Raw genomic sequence first — 18,612 nt, 5'->3', positions numbered from 1 at the left:
AATAATAATAACAATAATAATAATATTATTATTATTATTATATTATATTATATTATTTAAATAATAATAATTAATTAATTAATTATTTTATTTTATTTTATTTTTATTTTTTACACTTATATGTATATTATTTTTGGGATTGTTATAACTTATATCTTAACAACATTTTTTGAATATAAAGTGTTGAAGTTATCTACCTAGTTTATTAAAATAAATGCAATTTGTGTTATTATAAAATTATATATTTACCTTTTTAAAGATTAGATATTGCTATTGTTATTAAAATAATATATGTTGACAATATATTATTAAAAATAGATGAATTACATAGTTGAATTATATTAAAATTATTAATATAATTTAATAACCATTAAATCACTGTGAGCATCATTTTTAAAATATAACCTTTTAATCCATTGTGACATGATTCTAAAATAAAAAATTTAATTTATTACAAGAAAAGTTGTATGTTGAATACAAATAGTTTTAATTACATATAAATCAATCATAATATATATTATTGCGGTATTTTATAATGTGTAGAATTAATTTTATTCTAGATATTATATTTAAAATTATGATTGGATATTAGTACAATGTATATTTGCATTTTATTTTTTCTAAATTAATTTTATATTTAAGTTGTCTTGACACGAACACGAGCTTGTTTGCTATGATATATGAGTCCTAAACAACTTTAGCTATCTCTTTCATGATAATTGAAATTTATAAATTTGGAGGAGGATAAGGACATTCTGGGAAGAGGGACGGTAGGCAAGTGGATTCTTTTGTCCTTTTCCTTTCTTTATTTCTTTTTGCATCAATTGTATTTTTTCTCTTTATGTGAAGTCCAAACCCTTCCACCTTAGGTGAGTGAGCCTTGTTGGGCATTCATGTGACGTGACACCCTCTTTTTGCATTCACATGACGTGACACTCTCTTTTCCCTGTTTCTTTGTTTGTCTACGCATCTCTCTCTCTCTCTCTCTCTACATAAGTGCATTACCGAACTCTTCACGTGAAGGAACCTAGTAGGTAACCATATGTCACTGTGACCTCTTCCTATTCTTTTTTTTGCCATCTATTTTTCATCTTCTCTCTCTCTCTCTCCATCCTATTGGCATAATATTATTGCTATAAAATAAAATTAACATATAAATTGTTATAAATTTATATCTTGTACCTATTAAAACAACCCTTTTGAATATTAAATGTTTAAATTTTACTAATAAATTTAATACCCTATATAGATATAAATATTGTTATTAAATAATATATGTTAACAATATATGACTATAAATAACTAAACTATGTTAAAATTATTAGTATAGCTTAATAAATGTAAATTACAAAAATGTCAAAGGCTTATTTACTGATATAAATTATGTTTAAAATCTTTAAATAAATAAAATGGGGAATGATTCAAGATTTGGCAGGACGCACGTGGGGCTCACAATGAGTCTTCAAAAGGACCCAACATTGTTAAACGCGCGCATGCGCGCATCAGGACATCCTTCATATGGTGGAGGAAGAAGAAAATCAATCCTCGAGGGTTGAAGAAGAGGAAGAAGAAGCAGAGTCGAAATTAGAAGGTAAACTCTTTCTCTCTCTCTCTCTCTGAGTTCCATTCGAATAGCTAAAATTGGTGTTGGTGCAATCTGAAATTTCGAAAATACTGACGTCTCCTTCTCGTTTCGAAGATCATCAAAATCTGAATTTTGAACTGAAATGTGGATCGCGTTCCTGTAATTTGAGACTTTGCATGTTGATAAATGGAAGAGCGGTAGATTGATGCAGCCTTTTGAATTAAAATGACTTAAAATGGTCCCTAAGACTGCAAGAAAACTCAAAAAGAGAAAAAAAATTTGAAAAGGAGCAAGACGCAAGTTTTTTTTAGCAGTGATAAATTAATGTCATTGTTAACGAAGTGTGCAAGTGCACGACTTTTGTTGTGGCCCAGTTGATGGTGGTTGGAGCCGTGGGGGCTCTGGATGGTTGCTTTGATCTAGTGTGGGCGATTTGTTTGGAGTTTAGATTTACATTTATCAACTAATGTAGGGTCAGATTATCGTTTTCATGTTTAAAATTTACTCTTCCAAAGCAGCTGATTAATGTTTGTTTTGTTTTGTTTTTTGAGCTGCTTGCTAGAAACGATCAAACTAGCTATATTTGTTATATTTGGAATTTTTGCTTGAGTTGGTTCTACAGTGTTAAATTGAAGGGTTATTCATAGTTTCCTTTCTTAAGAATCAACGTTCAATACTTTCTATTTTAACCATAACTTCTTAACAAAGCTCAAATTTACTGTTTTTTCCCCTTTCGAGTTACTTTTATTGATTAATGTCATTTGGACAGTGCTAAGTTTTTGGATTTTCATCATGGAACTGGTTTTGGAATTAGATATGTATAAATGATGCCCTTTTTAAAGTTGTAATTTGTCATTAGGATATGACTTTTGATGAATCTATGTGTTTGTTCTCAAATTCATGTTGCTCATGGAAAAATACACATGATAGTAATATAGTATTGACTGATCTTGTTATTATGCATTTGCTGAGTTGAACTGAAAACCGGTAATAGGGGTACATTAATTCCACATTGTTAAAATATTCTGTTTGTATATATGGTTGGACAATGCATTGTTTGTCCTTGGGCTTGACTTTTTCACTTTTTTGTGAATTTTGTAGGATACAAAGTATGGCATTAGGTGAGGCAGGTAAGTCATTCAAAATATCTTATTTTACTAATTAGTGGTGTAATGCTTAGTTTATTGAATTTCATGCTGCTCCTAAACCCTACAACAATTTTTCTATCTTTTCAGACGTTAACCAATGACAACCCCAAACTTAACCAGTCATATAAGTAATTTGCAGACAGAACTGTATAATTTTGTATTGCTGCTCTTCATCAAAATGTTCAATGCACATTTTATTATTACTTTGGAGAATTGTAGGTTTAAGAACTGATAACTTGGAGTTGTGCAGTAAGCTGCTGGATATTTAAGAGCATTCAAGGATATTATACACTACAATGACCTTCTGTTCAGTGATGCTTGCTATTTTTATATGCAAACTTATCTTTACAAGGGGATGCTAATTATTTAAGTGTCGGCAAAGAATAGGAACTAGCATGTATATAAAAACATCTAGATTCCTGTTTAACTTATTCTTAAATTGCATTTTGTCTTGCATGCACTCCATGGTCTTAAGTTGCTGCTGCTGCCACTGCCACCTTGCTAGATTTGATTGTATTTGGTGAATATTTTTTGAATAGTTGGGCACCTACACATATTTAATAAGTTGGTTACTATCATGCATTCCAATTATTCCCCTAGTCGTCTATTTTCTAATTTTTATCCAGGCTTTATGTTAGATAACTGGAAATTTTGGCTTCGACCTTGGTTTTTTTTTTTTTTTTTTGTTCTTGTTGTAGGTATTGGTAGAGAGAGAGAAACGAAGAGAACAATATATATATATATATATATATATATATATGTGCATGTATATTCTTTTTCTCACGCATACATTTTTTTTAAATAAATCATGAAAATTACCAAAAAAATAATCCCTTATTGCTTAATCTCTTATTCATATCACTCTCCTTCAAGCTGGACCGTAAAATATCAATTATGAACTAGTTCAAGCTTGTCATATAAAACCAAATACGGCTAGAAACTAACCCCTTGATAAATAAGTCTGTAGGTTGCATCTCAAGTGAGATGTGTGGAGTGCAAGTATCTCCATTAATAGGTTTCTCTCGCATAGAATGACAATCAGCTTTAATATGCTACTTCTTCTGCTTATGAAGCCTTGGAGTTGAAGCTATATGGATTGTACCTTTGTTGTCGCAATATAGCTTTGTTAGAAGAAGTGGGGGAAAACTAAGTTCCTTAAACCACATCAATTTACAAGTGGTGTGAGCCACCGTTCTATAAATAAGTTCCATTGTTTTATTAGTTAACAATTTTAAAAATTTAACAAATTTATACTTGAAAGTTTTATAACCAAACAATAAAATTATAGTGTGATAATCATAAAATTTAGTGTTATGAAATAAATTACTAACAACTTGAACAAGATAAAAATTAGAAAAGAAAAGAAGGTTGAAGTTGAACAATATAGAAAATAAATACGAAATTACTTATATTAACAAAATAAAATAAAATTTTTGACAAACGATTTTGATAATAAATTGTCAATTATTGCGCCTCTCGTAAACAACAACAACAAAACCAAGTCTTAGTCCCACTAAGTGGGGTCGGCTATATGAATCCTTTTCCGCCAATTTATGCGACCATGGACCATTTCTTTTGATAGATTCAAGGATATTAAATCCTTACTCACTATCTCCTTCCAAATTATTTTAGGTCTACCCCTACTCCTTCTACTGCCCCCTTAAGTCACTCTTCCTCACACGTGCACTATAAGGCCTACGTTGCAAGTGTCCATACCATCTGAGTCATCCCTCCCTTATCTTATCTTCTATAGGAGCTACACCTAACTTACCACGAATATGTTCATTCCTTGATTTATCTTTCAATATTATACCACTCATCCATCTAAGCATCCTCATCTCGGCAACTTTTACTTTTTAGATATTATGCTTCTTCGTCACCCAACATTCCAATCCATATAGCATAGCTGGTCTTATAGCTGTCCTATAAAACTTCCCTTTCAATTTTAAGGGTATTCTACGATCACATAGCACACTTGAAGCACTTCTCCATTTTACCTAACCTACTTTAACTCTATGCATTACATCATCTTCAATTTCTCCTTCAGCTTGCATAATAGATCCAAGGTATCGAAATCTACAAGTGCTATTTATTTCTTCATCATCAAGTTTAACTTTGTCTCCAATATTCCTCCTATCATTACTAAAGTTACATTTCATATATTCTGTTTTATTTCTACGTATTCTAAAGCCTCTAGATTCCAAAGCTTCTCTCCATAATTCTAACTCAGCCTCTACTCCATCCCTAGTTTCGTCAATTAATACAATATCATCTGCAAACAACATACACCATGGAACCTCTTTTTGAATACTCTTAGTCAATTGGTCCATCACTAAAGCAAAAAGATAAGGACTCAACGTGAATACGAAAAAAAAAAAATGAAAAGTATCCAATGTGGTTTGCCTTGAGGCTCACTACAAGACAAGGCATGCCTAAAATGCCTTAAGGCTTTGAAAAAGGCTGACACATTACACACTAAGGCTTGTGTATTTGTTCGAAGGCTGACCTTGTGCTCCATTTTACTTGAGGCTTACACATTGGGGAGTTCGAATCTCAAGTTAGATTTGGCTAGAAAATTACATGTTTATATGAAAGGAATGTTGTAATATGAGATGATTGAACTTGATGATGTTGTAGTTGTCTCTTAGCATGGTTTACTTAATGAGTTCAAGTTATTATTATTTAAAAAAAAAAAAAATGCCAACTAGCAGTTTATAAATTATATTTTATTTTTTTAGAAAATTATTTGTAATAAAAATTAGAATTGTGTTGCAGAAGTTAATCATTGGCATAGTCTTTCCAAGGTTGGAGGTAAGTGCATATATCATGCATTTCCCATACCACTGATGGTGTGGTTTATGCACAATAGTGGGTGTTGCATTTAACAATTCTTAATTTTTTCATTATTTTTTAAAATATAAGAAATTTATAAACATATTTTTATTAAAAATAAAATTCTCAAAGGCTTACATGCCCAATGCCTTAGGGTTTACACATCACCTATTATTGGTTAAAATGCCTTGTCTAATGCCTTCATCTTTTAAAACATTGTTGTTACCCTTATTATAGTGTTCTCCTACCCCTTCTCTTCACATAGCTAATTGGGATTGATTTGCGAAAGGGAAAATAAGAGAAAATGATAGTAAAAACTAGGAAAATAAAAAATAATTTTGTGCCATAAAAGTTATCAAGGTACGTAGTCTCTGTAGGTGTGGAGGTAAGATTGCATGCATCATGCCTTTCCCATGCCCTTGATGGCGTGGGAGCTTTATGCTTTAGGGAGTGGGTGTTGCATTTAACCATTGTGTTAAAAAGCGAAGGTGTAAAGTGAGGCATTTAACCATTGCCTCAAGGTGTTGAGGCGTAAGCCTTTTGGGAATTTAATTTTTTATTTAAAAAATATATACGTAAATTATATATAATAAAAATATAATGAATTTTATTAGATTTTTTTTTTTGCTAGGTATGAATTTTATTAGTTAAAATAGTATATGTTGTTTAAACTTTACCCAAAAAATAGCTTAGAGAGTCTAGTTGTGGGAGTACTTACCCATGAATTACAAGGCCACTGCAACATGCCCATCAGAGCTCAAACATTTTACTCTCGATTCACCTCATTTTGACTCATTGTGCTCTCTCTCTTTCTCTCTCTCTCTCTCTCTCTCTCTCTCTCTCTCTCTCTCTCTCCTCTCTCTCTCTCTCTCTCTCTCTCTCTCTCTCTCTCCCCCTCCTCCATATAGCTCCTGAATGGAAATGAAGAGAGATAATCTCTTAGTCCTTGTGGCTTGTCGAAGTGAGAAGTTGTGTGTATAGATCTCTCATTCCCTCCTTTTTCGCTCGCTTGCTCGTTCTCTCTCTCAAATATCTCGCGAATGGAAATAAATAGGGACATAATCTCTTAATCATTGTGGCTTGTTGAAGTGAGAGAAGTTGCTTGCGTAGAGAGAGAGTTGAGGGAAAGAGGTTGCCTCGGAATAGGTGTAGATGTGGGGAAGATTTGAGGTTGGTCTAAGGCTACTATCTGCAGTGATGTTGAAGATCTAAAGGAAGTCGTGAGTGAGAGAACAACTACATGATAGTGCTAGTTATCAAAGAGATACTAGAGGGTAGAGGATGTTGTGCAAAGTGCTGAATGCCAATGCGCAGCGGAAACCACAAATTGAATCGGAACATGCAATGCAGCAACCAACGATGAACAATACGTAAACAATCAATCAAGAAGAGAATAAAAGAAAGCATTAAAATCACACGACACAAGAATTTACGTGGTTCGGCAATGTGCCTACCTCCACGGGAGCAAGGGGCTGTTTTTTCACTATCAAAATGTCAAAGCTTGCATCAAGGGTTACAAAATAATGTTTAAATGCTAACCGTATTGTGTTGGATAATCTCAAGTAATCCATCATATTCATTAGTAAACTCAGTATTCGTATGAACCATTATTTTATATTGTAAGCCATTGCTTGAGAACCTGAAAGTCCAGATTTGATAAGCCCTTTAAATTTAGAGATTGCAATGTTGTAACTTGCTAGCTTTAAATCAACCATGGGAATATTGTTGTGTTAATCATAGGACTTTATTCTTGAAATATTGAAGTAGCATCTTTCCGCATTTTAACTTAATACCTTTGTGAAAGAACTCTTGGGACTTATTTCAGAACAACATCATACATCCTTTCAAAATCCCAAAACATATGAGATGTCCTCTGGCTTATTGTGTTTATGTTGATTAATTGAATTCTTAATTTAAAGTGTTTGAGTGTATATACTTGCTTGCGAGGGTTGAATCAGTAGGACTAGGTCACCCTCTCTCGTCCTACATCAAAGGGGCTGTTTTTTCACTATCAAAATGTCAAAGCTTACATCAAGGGTTACAAAATAATGTTTAAATGCTAACCCTATTGTGATCCTGCTGATCTCCCGAGTTAGAACTTCCTGCAATATGAACAATGTCATCTCTGCCCTGAATGTGTAACTCCACCTGCATCACAATTTCCTTTCTGCTGTAGTTTATATTGTGACACTGCTAATCTCCTGAGTTAGAGCTCTCTACATTATGTACAACGTCATCTCCGCCTTGAGTCTCCAACTCCACTTGCATCACATGCTCATTGCTGCTGCACTTTTCTGACACTTGTTTCTCTTCATCTACCTGAGTACATTGTACAACGACTTTATCATCAAAAAGCATGTCTCCGCTGATCGCCACCTTGTTTGCCTTTGGATCCCACAACTTGAACCCACCTTTCTGATACCCCAGAAAGATGTATCGGATAGACTTTACAATGAGCTTAGATCTCACCTCACTAGAAACATGCAGGACTGGACCTCCAAACACTCTCAGACCAGAGTAGTCTACTGCATAACCTGTCCAAACCTCTCATGCAACTTTGTCATTTAGTGATACCCTTGGCGATCGACTAATCAAGAAACATACCATACTCACTGACTTTACCAAGAAGTTTCTTGCAAGCCTTGCATACAACTTGAGATGCTGCTTGCAAAACTCCTTGAGTGTACTTAGTTCCAATATCTGACCTGAGGATCTTTCTCCCGGTCTGATTTTTCACCTCAGTTATAAGTTAAACCTGACAAACATCTTTGACTTGTGTCACATGAAGTACACCAAGACCTTTCGTGATAAACTCACGAAGTACATATGTCCAACCTGTGATGCTACCCTCATTGGTCTCCAAACATCTGAATAAATGTAGTTAAGAATACCTGCCTTCTTGTGTGTGGCTGTTTTACACAAAACATTATTATCTGACTTAGAATCTACAACTGCAGCTCCACCTACAACTGTGGTACCCACTAGTGTTTAGATATTTCTCGCTAACTTCTATCCCTTCATTACCATCAAGATGCCTTCACACACATTCATTATCCCACTTTCAGACTCGTAACTATACTCGTTACAATCTAAAGGGCCCAATGAAATCACATTCTTCCATAGATTCGGTACATGCCTTACATTACATGACGTCCTTACCACACCGTCATATATCATGATTCTAATATTCCCCATTCCGACAATTTTGCATGAAGTATCATTCCCCATCAGAACAGAACCAAAATTTACCAACCTGTAAGTGGTGAACCAGCCTTTGTTGGGCGTCATGTGATAAGAACATCTTGAATCTAGGATCCAAGAATCCGTGAGGTGTTTTGAACCCGATGAAACAGATAGCATGTCACCATCATTGCTTCCCGAGTCTCCTTCTTTCACTACATTCGCAGATTTTGACGGACCCTTTTGATTTTCTGCTTTCCCCTTCTTCTACTTTGGACACTCCAGTTTTATGTGCCCATTTTTTCTGCACTTAAATCACCTTATGTCCTTCTTCTTCCCAGACTGCAACCGAGATTTATTACCACTCAATCCGCTTTGGAACTTGCTTCTCCCATGATTTGATTACTTTTCACTACAAGCCCTACACCTTGTGAACTCTCATCGCTGGTCTTCTTCCTCTAATGGAACCCCAACAATGCACTTGTGATATCCTCCAACTCCAAGGTTTCTTTTCCCCATGTTAGAGTCGTAACCAGATCATCATACGTAGGAGACGTAGGTAGGGAATTCAGCAGCATTAACGCCTTGTCTTCTTCCTCGAACTTCACATCAACTTGCTTCAGATCACTCATTCAGATCCGAACCCTCTGCCATTTTAAGCTCGTAAAGTTTCTGCTTAAGATACAACTTGTTTGTCAATGACTTGGAAATGTACTGACTCTCTAGTTTCAGTCAAATTGCCGCCGGTGATTCCTCGTCCATGTCGTGATATATCACGTCATCGGCCAGACAAAGCCTAATAGTAGCCACAACCTTCACTTCCAACTCCTTCCAACTCATGTCGTCAATGCCTTTCGACTCTTTTCCGTATAATGCTTTCACCATACCTTGCTACACCAACAAATCCTTAACCCTCCTTTGCCAAAGTTTGAAATTTTCCATTTCATCGAACTTAACAACATCGAACTTCGCCGAAGAAATTCTAGCCATTGCAACCAATAGCTCTGATATCAATTTGTTGTGCAATGTGCTGAATGCCAATGTGCAGTGGAGACCACAAATCAAATCGAAATTTGCAATGTAGCAACCAACGATGAACAATACGTAAACAATTAATCACAAAGAGAACAAAGGAAAACAATAAAATCACATGACTCAAGAATTTACGTGGTTCGGTAATGTGTCTACGTCCACGGGAGCACGTGACTGTTTTTTTCACTATCAAAATGTCAAAGCTTACATCAAGGGTTACAAAATAATGTTTAAATGCTAACCCTATGCGTACAGGAGGCTTAGAAACTATGTAAAATACTCCTATAGTAAGTCCCAGAGGAAAATCCTCCAAATCTCCTACTCTACTGATCTTCCCAATTCAAAATCCGTGTTTAGTGCTAAACGAAATTGTTGACAGTTTCAGCAAACTGTCGAGGTTTATCTCCTGAGGGTAAATTGTCGATCATACCGTTGACCAAACAGTCGACAGTTTCTTCCTGCTGCCTACTTCCTTGTTCTTTGCTACACCATGCTTTCCCGATGCATGCGTTCCACTTAATATGAGCCACATATCCAACAGAGGAGCTCTGTTGCAACTCGTCAAAAAGAGGAGAGGGTCTTTATTCATTGGGGGAGGGGGGGTAACATGTTTGCTTTTTTAGCCCTAGCATGTTTTTTTTTTTTTTTTTTTCAATTTTTTGAATACTTTTTTATATTATTAAATTAAGTTGATCCTGCTCCCAAAAGGCAAATGCCTTTGCTTTTGAGGTGTAAAAAACATGCTTTTGCCTTAGGCATTTTATGCCCAAAACGCCTTGAGGCACACCTTATGGATCGCCTTTTAAATCCTTGCTATTGACAATTCTATGGTGGCCATAGCAATCTCGTAATGGGCTAAAAAGGCTGTTACGTGGAGATTGCTATCTTTGGGACCAAAAATTCATTATATAACTATTGAGAATGTTTAGTAAACTGGCAAACATAGAAAAATGAATCGGACTCCCTTTTTATTTATAATGTGTGCCATGTACGCTACAATGATCATCACACCCTTACTAACTCATGTCTACTAGAAAATTAGTAACACAAAAAAATAATGCTAAGTTGTTTTGAGGGAATCAAGAAATTAGTTCACAACACTTGTTGTCAAAGATAAATCTAGTTATGTGACTGGTATAGCGGTAATTGTAGTTTTTCAATCAATCTCTAGTACAAATCACCCACAATTGGCGCTAATTTGTTGCGAGGATCTATGTGTGTCTCAAGTTTGGATCTAGTAGCTCAATGTTATCTAAAAGTTCTAGAACATACTTCCTCAGTGGCAAAAAAAATCCCCAAAATATGGACACATTTATACTCAAGAAGTATTTCAACAACCCTAAATCTTTGATATGAAATGTAGTTTGTAAAAATGATTCAAGCTTTGGATACCTTTATTATCATCACCAGTAATTAGAATATCATCCACATACACAACAATTAGGATCCTACCAACAATAGTATGATGAAGGAATATAAAGTAATCTATTGAAAACCGCTAAAGACCAAAATCAAGTATTATGACAGTCAATTGACCAAATGTTGTTTTTGGAGACTCCTTTAGACGATATAAGAATTTCTTGAGTTGACACACTAATGCTCATTCCTTGTGAGCAAAAAGTGGTCACCATGTAGGAAGGCATTTTTCATATCCAAGTGATGCAATGTCCAATGACAAGTGGTGGCTAAAGAGGTATAGGCTCAAACTGATTTAAGTTTGGTGACTGGGAAGAATGTGTTAAAATACTTTGGCCCATACACCTGAGTATATTTTTTGGTAGTTAGATGGGCCTTCTGGTGAGCCAAGAGCCATTAGGATGCCATACACCCAGCTAAGGTCTTAAGTATCAATTTAAATGAAAATCTTGAAGCTTCAAAATTATTAAAATTTTTGATGGAAATTTCAATTTTGAAAATGATGGAAATTAGTAGCGAAGCATCAAATTCTTGAATGAAATTTGAAAAACTATTAATAGAAATGATAATGCAAGATTTAGGATTAGATTATTAGAAATAAAATGCATCAATGACAAGAATGTGGTGTATTATTTGCAATAAATGTAATACAATAATCACATTAGACATACTCAATATTTAAAAATGAAATTAATAAATTCATTAAGTATTATTTATTATAGAAATACAATTCTTTCTCATTTTCCTACATCCAATTCTCTCGTCAAATTCTTTCTAATTTTCTCATTTACTATGCAATGGAAAAATCTAGAGTTATAATTGCCAACTTTAACCTCATTTAAACTTAGTTTTTTGTCTCCAACTTCTTATTTCCTTGAAAATTTCAATGATATCCTTTTCACTTCCTCACTCTCCAAGAGATTAACATCTTCTTCCTTTATATCTAATAAATCCAACTCACCTAAAATACTGGCCTTTCTAAATCTTATATCTCCATAAGCCTCCCTATTCAATTCTTTCTGATTTCTCTTTTAGCTTCCTCATGAACCTAAACATTTCCCAACCCCTCTCCATGTCCTCTTTCCAAGAATTCCTAGCCGAAGGCAGAAAATAATTATGATCCGGCCATATATTATGGAACCTAAAGGGAGTAGGACCCCAAGAAATCTTGCTTGATTCCAACGAGATTAGAAAGTGATCAAATGTGGGTTTAGGGAGCACAGTTGGCTGAGATTGGGAAATTCATCCTCCCAATCACAAAAAAACAAAAGCCCATCAAGCCTTGTGGCAATTTCCCTAGGTTGAGTCTTGACTCGCAAACCAAGAAAAATTAGCATTACCTAAGGGGAGATCTCTCAAATCACATTCCTTTATAAGCATGTCAAAATGTTAGACACTAGCTGTAACCCTCCCATCCCTTTTTTCTCCCCTAAAAACCTAACAACATTAAGAATCACTACCCATGATCCACAAAGGGGTGCAAAAACCAAAAACAAAATAAAGCTCATCCTAAGAAGAACTCCTAAGAGCATGACTTTTGTTAGATTATCACTTTGTGTCAAAGCTTAAGCTATTAGGTTGAGGGCCAACAATGTATTTCAAGCTTTAAGACTCCCTCACGCGTGCAGTTCGATAATATATGGAGAGATAAACACATGATAGATAACACCATTTTAGGGTAGACAATAATTTTTCATTTAAATGTGGTCAACGAGACTAGAACCAAGGACCACTTTGTAGCTAGCTTTGATACCTTAGATTACCACTTTACCTAAAAGCTTAAGCTATTAGCTTGTGGGCCAAAAGCTTCAACAATTTTAAATAATAGTAATGGTCTGCGTAACGGTGGGTTGCAGAGTACGGTTGTGGTCGTCATGCACATTACGTAATGGGTAACATACACCATGTTTGTGAATTCATTTTTAGCATGATCAAACTACTTAAGAGCATATAGATTCACATGTTTTGATTCTTGAGTCCTATATACTAATGCTTTAAATGATTTTTAGTAAATTTAATCTCTTTAAATATAACATATGCTACAAGTATTGGATGTCATCTTGGTTGCTTTAGTTGCTATTGGTGAGAAGAAGCATGTATTTACTACTTTTCAGTATATTGATTATAAGTGTAATTCTAACTAAGAAATCATAAATATAAAATATAGAATGCCATATTTTTACCTATTTTAGTCTTCAATGGAACTTTTTTTATCGAAAAAATATAATATAGAATGTTCATTTGTTAAACAAGAAAAAATGCATACAATAGAATGCATTTAAGCATCCAAAATAGGTGTAAGAAAAAAAGAAAAAAGAAAATAAAATGGAAAGAATTTAGAATGCAAACATATGTAATTTAACGAGAGAAGAAGTTGGATTTGTTTGAATGGTAGTTACTTCAAAAATTCATACTATATGTCAAGGAAAATAAACCCAAAAATGATTTTTTTAATATAAAAAAAATCATTAACTAAATAAACCAACTTAAAATTGAGTTTCTAAATTTCAGTAAAGGGAAAAGAGGGGAAAATGCAAACAAAAACTTATTTTAGTCATTCAGCCGATATGGCAGTGCAAGGCCTCTAACAGCCGGTAACAGTCCATAATGGCCGTAATGATTGTGAATCGGAATACCTCCAAGATATTGCCCCATTGATACTGTTACGTAAGGTTCTCAGAAGTCACTGATACTATTACCTAATGTTCGTACTAACCAATTATGCCTAAGAGTTGGTTTATAAGATCATACCTAAAGAAATCCACTCTAACCCTGACCTCTCACTTCTACCAAGACAAAAGGGGGGGGGGGGACTACGGGCGAGTGTCGGAGAAAAACTTCCCTAATCAAGCTCCTCCTATAATCCCCTAAACCTCTTGCATTCCAGCTAACAATCTTTATACTATTAACATGTTTTAATCCCTTACCGATTCCCTTCCACCCCTATAATTAATAGAAGAAACAAGATTTTTTTTTTACTTTTTTTGTACCTTCTTTTTCCTTTCATATTGTAGAGTCAAGCCACCCTCACCTCAACAGCTGTGGGACTCACTAGTCTCAAGCCTAGGTCATCTAGGATCTTTTGAGGGTCTCTGTAGTCACTCTCACCGTCTTCCAAGTTAAATCCAAAAGTGCTACCCCAACTAGGGCCCACCCTTTGGCATTGAGCATCGAAAAAAATAATGGATTGAACAAGAAAGGGAAAAATACCTTTTTCAGGTTTAAGAAGTATTTGGATCCTCCAATAGTCCACTAGCACATCTATCTTTTCATTGTTTCCCTCTTGACAACGGAAGAAATATCAAGATGTCCACTAGATTAGGAATAGGCTCAGGCATAGGGGACAAATACCCCTTATCAATCAACACTCTCATATTGAATTGTGCTTAATATCATCTTCACCCCCTTGCACTATGGTTGAATAGTATTTGGTGAAAACTGAGTTACCGACCGAACCAAAGTTCGGTTAGATTAGGTTGGTTAAAATTTTAATTTTGGTTAGGTCGGTTTAATTTTTTTAAAATTTTTGTGTTCGGTGATCGGTTTGGTTAAAGAAAATTTTTTTCTGTTAACCCACGGAATATATAAACATTAATATATAAGTTATAAATATATATTTGTAAACAAGTAAATATATGTTATAAATATTTATATATTTATATTGTATATAAATATGATATATTTACTTATATTATGTATAAATATAATATATTTATTTATATTATATATAAAATATATGTAAATTGGAAATGTATCATAATTTCGGTTTGAATTTACTGAACTAAAATTCGGTCGGGTTAGGGTTTAGGCATACCCTTTAATTTGGTTTGGTTCAGTTAGTGGATATGGTTAATCGAAATTTTTCAATAAACCCGGTTAATTCACGGAATTCACTGTTGCACACCCTGCCTTACATAGTGTAAGAGATCAAATGAGGACACTCTCTCCTACTTTGCTGTATTTCTTTTGAGGAATCTTCGTTCTGCTTGGTCCCAATTATTCTTTGCTTCTTCTTCAAAACCACCCTCTGATGGATGAGGCAAGCCATCCTCCTTGTCAAATCTAATTTGGCTCTCAATCGAAACTTCTCAGAATCACAAAAAAGGCTGTGCATATAATCACTTCTGTTTAAAGTGCCCTTTGCTTCCAATTTCCACATCCCTTTGTTCCTTCCAAAAAATCAGAAATTAGAGGGGAATGAGAGTTGCTGGTTGGAGTGTTATTGTTTTCTCAACTGTTCAAAGGAGCTTCATCAGTGGAGAAACAACCTGCCTTCAGCTGCAAAGCTTTTTTGGGCACTATTCGTCTTGTCCATCTCCCTTCGTGCCATCTTCTAATCTCTAATATATAGACCTTTTAGTAGCTTCCCCCATGTCTTCACCACCAAAACATCCCAACTTTTCTTTATTAAAAGGGCCCAAGCCTTTTCGTAAGTTCAAATGCACTTCATTCACTTCAGACGGACTCTGGTCAGCCTCTAGGAGTGGGTAGATCCAAGAGATTTCTTAGCCCTTTTGTCTCACTTACCGCTATGCTTGGCCCATTATGAAGGAGCCAATGACTAACTAGCCCATCTTCACCGGATTCTCGAAGCCCATGGTCTGATTTAAAATTTGCAACAGTAATGAGCAGCTTGCAAATTCTAGTGCGTGGGAAAGGAAATATCTCCCTATAATCACTGCTTTCACTCCTCCTAGAGATCCTTCTCTCATCACAAGAGCTGCTCTGACAGTGTTAGTGAAAGAAAGTCTTCCGAGAGCCTTTTGAACACACTGGGCTTATCCCCTTGCTTCTTTTGTTGAATTATGTTCAATAATCTACAACTTGCACAATGCAAACTAGGGTTTTTGAATTCAATGCCTAGTTCATATCCGATTGATAGCTTCAAGGAAATTTCACCAACTTGCGCTTTGATTACCCTCAAGCATCCATATATCTTTGCATTGCCCTCCTACAAAGTCCTTTTCAAGGCACAAAAATCTTCTCTTCCCATTTAGTTGCAATCTCAAACAGACCCAACCTCCTCGTTATTTTAGAAAACAAACCCCTCTTAGTTTTCCACGTTAACCCTTCGAATCACCTCACAAATCACCCCTAGTGATCTCAAAACCCATAGGAACTCCTCTTCCTTCCAAAGGAAACAAACCTCCTTGCTTATTTGAAGAGCCAAAACATTGTAGAATCATGACAATCCACATTGATGACCTTTTGCTCAACCTTAACTTTTGAATGTACACCCTTGTCTTCTTCATTGTATTGCAAAAGGACGAACTCATGTGGGTATTGAAGTTGATGGGGGTGTCAAGTGCTGCCAATGAAGTGGGGGTGCAGCATGCCGTGGTGGAGTTATATACTGAAAGGCTGAAAGTAGTGGGTTGGATAAGGTTCTTGAAAATGGTAGGGGAAGTTCTTATGCTTGAAGAAGGCCAATAGCAAGAACTTTTATGACATACGAATTCCATAAGGGGACCGTTGGCACGTTGGGCGTGTATTATTTCCTTTCCAGCCTCCATTCTCATTTCTGGAGCTCATCTGGTCACATCGGCATAGGAGTTTGATGATATCTTCTAAAACACGCTAGTCCTTCCCCTCTCCTCAACTCTCTGAATGTTCGAAGACTCGCAGTCAAAGCATCTCCAACTACCACTGTGAGGTTTGGAAATATCTATAGATGGTGCTGATAATTTCAACAAGCCAGCAAGGAAGTCCCACCACCCCTTTATCAGCATACAACTTTACCTAAAAATTAAGCTATTAGGTTGTGAGGCCAGCAATGTATATAAAACTCTCACAGATTGCTTGATTTTGTTAAAATGATCTTGGAACTTTTCCCCTGCAGCTTAAATCTCAGCTACACCTTTTGCTGTCTCTCCTAGTTTCCACCATTGCTTTCTTCATTATCCTTTTCATTTTCAGTATTCCATTATTACTTTGCACTGGTGACAACCAAAACTGTTTGTCAATTGAATCTTAGTCTATTTCCAAGCTTGAGAAGGATCTTATCTCTGTGTACTAGTCAGTCACCCTAAGCAGGTTTCTCCACTCTTTGTAGGCATGGTTTCAACCACAGCTCTGATACCAAACTGATGCAGAACATGTTAGGGAAATATCTGCTTACATGGCTTAGGTGGCGGTACAAAAAATAATGGATTTTACGCTTTGTGATTAGTGTTGAAAGTTGGAGGACCTAGAACTCAACTAGCTAGATTTAATTGAGATTTATCCCAAGAAAGACTGGAGCAGGAAGCAGGAAATTCTGGACAGCAAGATGACTGGGGATTTACGATGCTACACTTTTGGTGGTAAAAGGAAAGAAGAAGAAATCAAAGAAATCAACCTTGGAAGAGAAATCCACTCATAACAAGTGAGCCAGCAAGAAATACAGCAAAAGAAAAATGATGCTGGAAAAATTCTCGTTCACTTGTCTATTATTCTTCTATTAGAGTTCAAAACCAGTACAATCCTTTGTCAACTTTGTATCTACTGATCCTACCCGGTTCGTAGAAGGCAGTGAATTGAGGTGGATTGTACAATTCACCTAGTGAATCAGGGAATCAAATTAAATCAAAAGAAATGTAAAATTTGGATGCAACTCCTCTAAAACCCAACTGAAGATTTTTAAAATTTTTTCTTTTTTCATGGAGGCCTTCCATTTGCTATTTACATGAGTTTTATCCTTCAAGAGGGAAGAAAGAAGTTTGTTGGCCTTCTCATTTTACACCTCTCATTTCTGCCATTAGATTAGATTAGAAGAAAACTAGAGTTAGAGAAGGAAACTTATCTTGAGAAGAACACCAAAGTCAACTAGGTGGGTGAGCTTTTGGTTGGCAGTGGCACGTTGCCCTTTCCACTCTTCTAGATTTAAAGTTTTGATTTTCATTAGTTTCTATATTTTAGTAAGTTTTGTTTGTGTTTTTTATTTACTTTTCTCTTCTTTTTTTAGTTATTAGAGCAAGCCCATGCATTAAAAATGACTTTTCTTATTAAACACCATAAAGTTCAAACTTTTATTGTTTTTCATTGATTCATTCTCTTAAACACCATAAAGCTCAATTTTTTATCAATTTTTTCTTGTTTCCTCTCCTTATTGTTTTTAAAGAAAGCATACACATGAGTTTTTAATTGTTAAACATATAAACTTACACCATAAACATGAATTTTCAATTCTTTAAAATTTTCCATGTGTCCTTATCTTACTTTTTAGTGTATCTTGAACTCTTAGACTTAGTGCTTTAATTTTGAGTCACATAACAAGTGTTATTGTTTCATAGAAACTAGTTTAACTTGATACTTGATAGAGGTGGAATGGTTAGATCATGGTATATCTTGCTTGAATGGCTAGTTTTCCTTTTATACCAATATACGTCTGTGGCTGAGGAGAGTGGCAGGGTGGTGGCCGGAGCTAGGGGTTTTCTGCTT

At 35.1% G+C, this 18,612-nt stretch overlaps 1 protein-coding gene across 5 annotated transcripts in view; it reads left to right on the top strand.

Moving 5' to 3' along the window:
• Positions 1–1,430: 1,430 nt before the first annotated feature.
• LOC131160190 (protein HESO1-like) overlaps positions 1,431–18,612 on the top strand; it is an 85,150-nt gene continuing 67,968 nt past the window's right edge. For 2 of the 5 annotated variants that reach the window (XM_058115594.1, XM_058115591.1), the window contains exons 1-3: positions 1,456–1,591; positions 2,687–2,715; positions 2,821–2,861. In XM_058115594.1, coding sequence (XP_057971577.1) covers positions 2,831–2,861 — 31 coding nt within the window. In that variant the 5' untranslated portion in view covers positions 1,456–1,591; positions 2,687–2,715; positions 2,821–2,830. Of the gene's footprint in view, positions 1,592–2,686; positions 2,716–2,820; positions 2,862–18,612 lie in introns of all 5 variants that reach the window. The other 3 variants (XM_058115592.1, XM_058115593.1, XM_058115595.1) reach the window with 3 other exon arrangements.

This window comes from Malania oleifera, chromosome 7 (genome assembly GCF_029873635.1).
Source record: "Malania oleifera isolate guangnan ecotype guangnan chromosome 7, ASM2987363v1, whole genome shotgun sequence".
NCBI classification, from domain to species: Eukaryota; Viridiplantae; Streptophyta; class Magnoliopsida; order Santalales; family Ximeniaceae; genus Malania; species Malania oleifera.
This window is presented reverse-complemented; position numbering and strand designations above follow the sequence as displayed.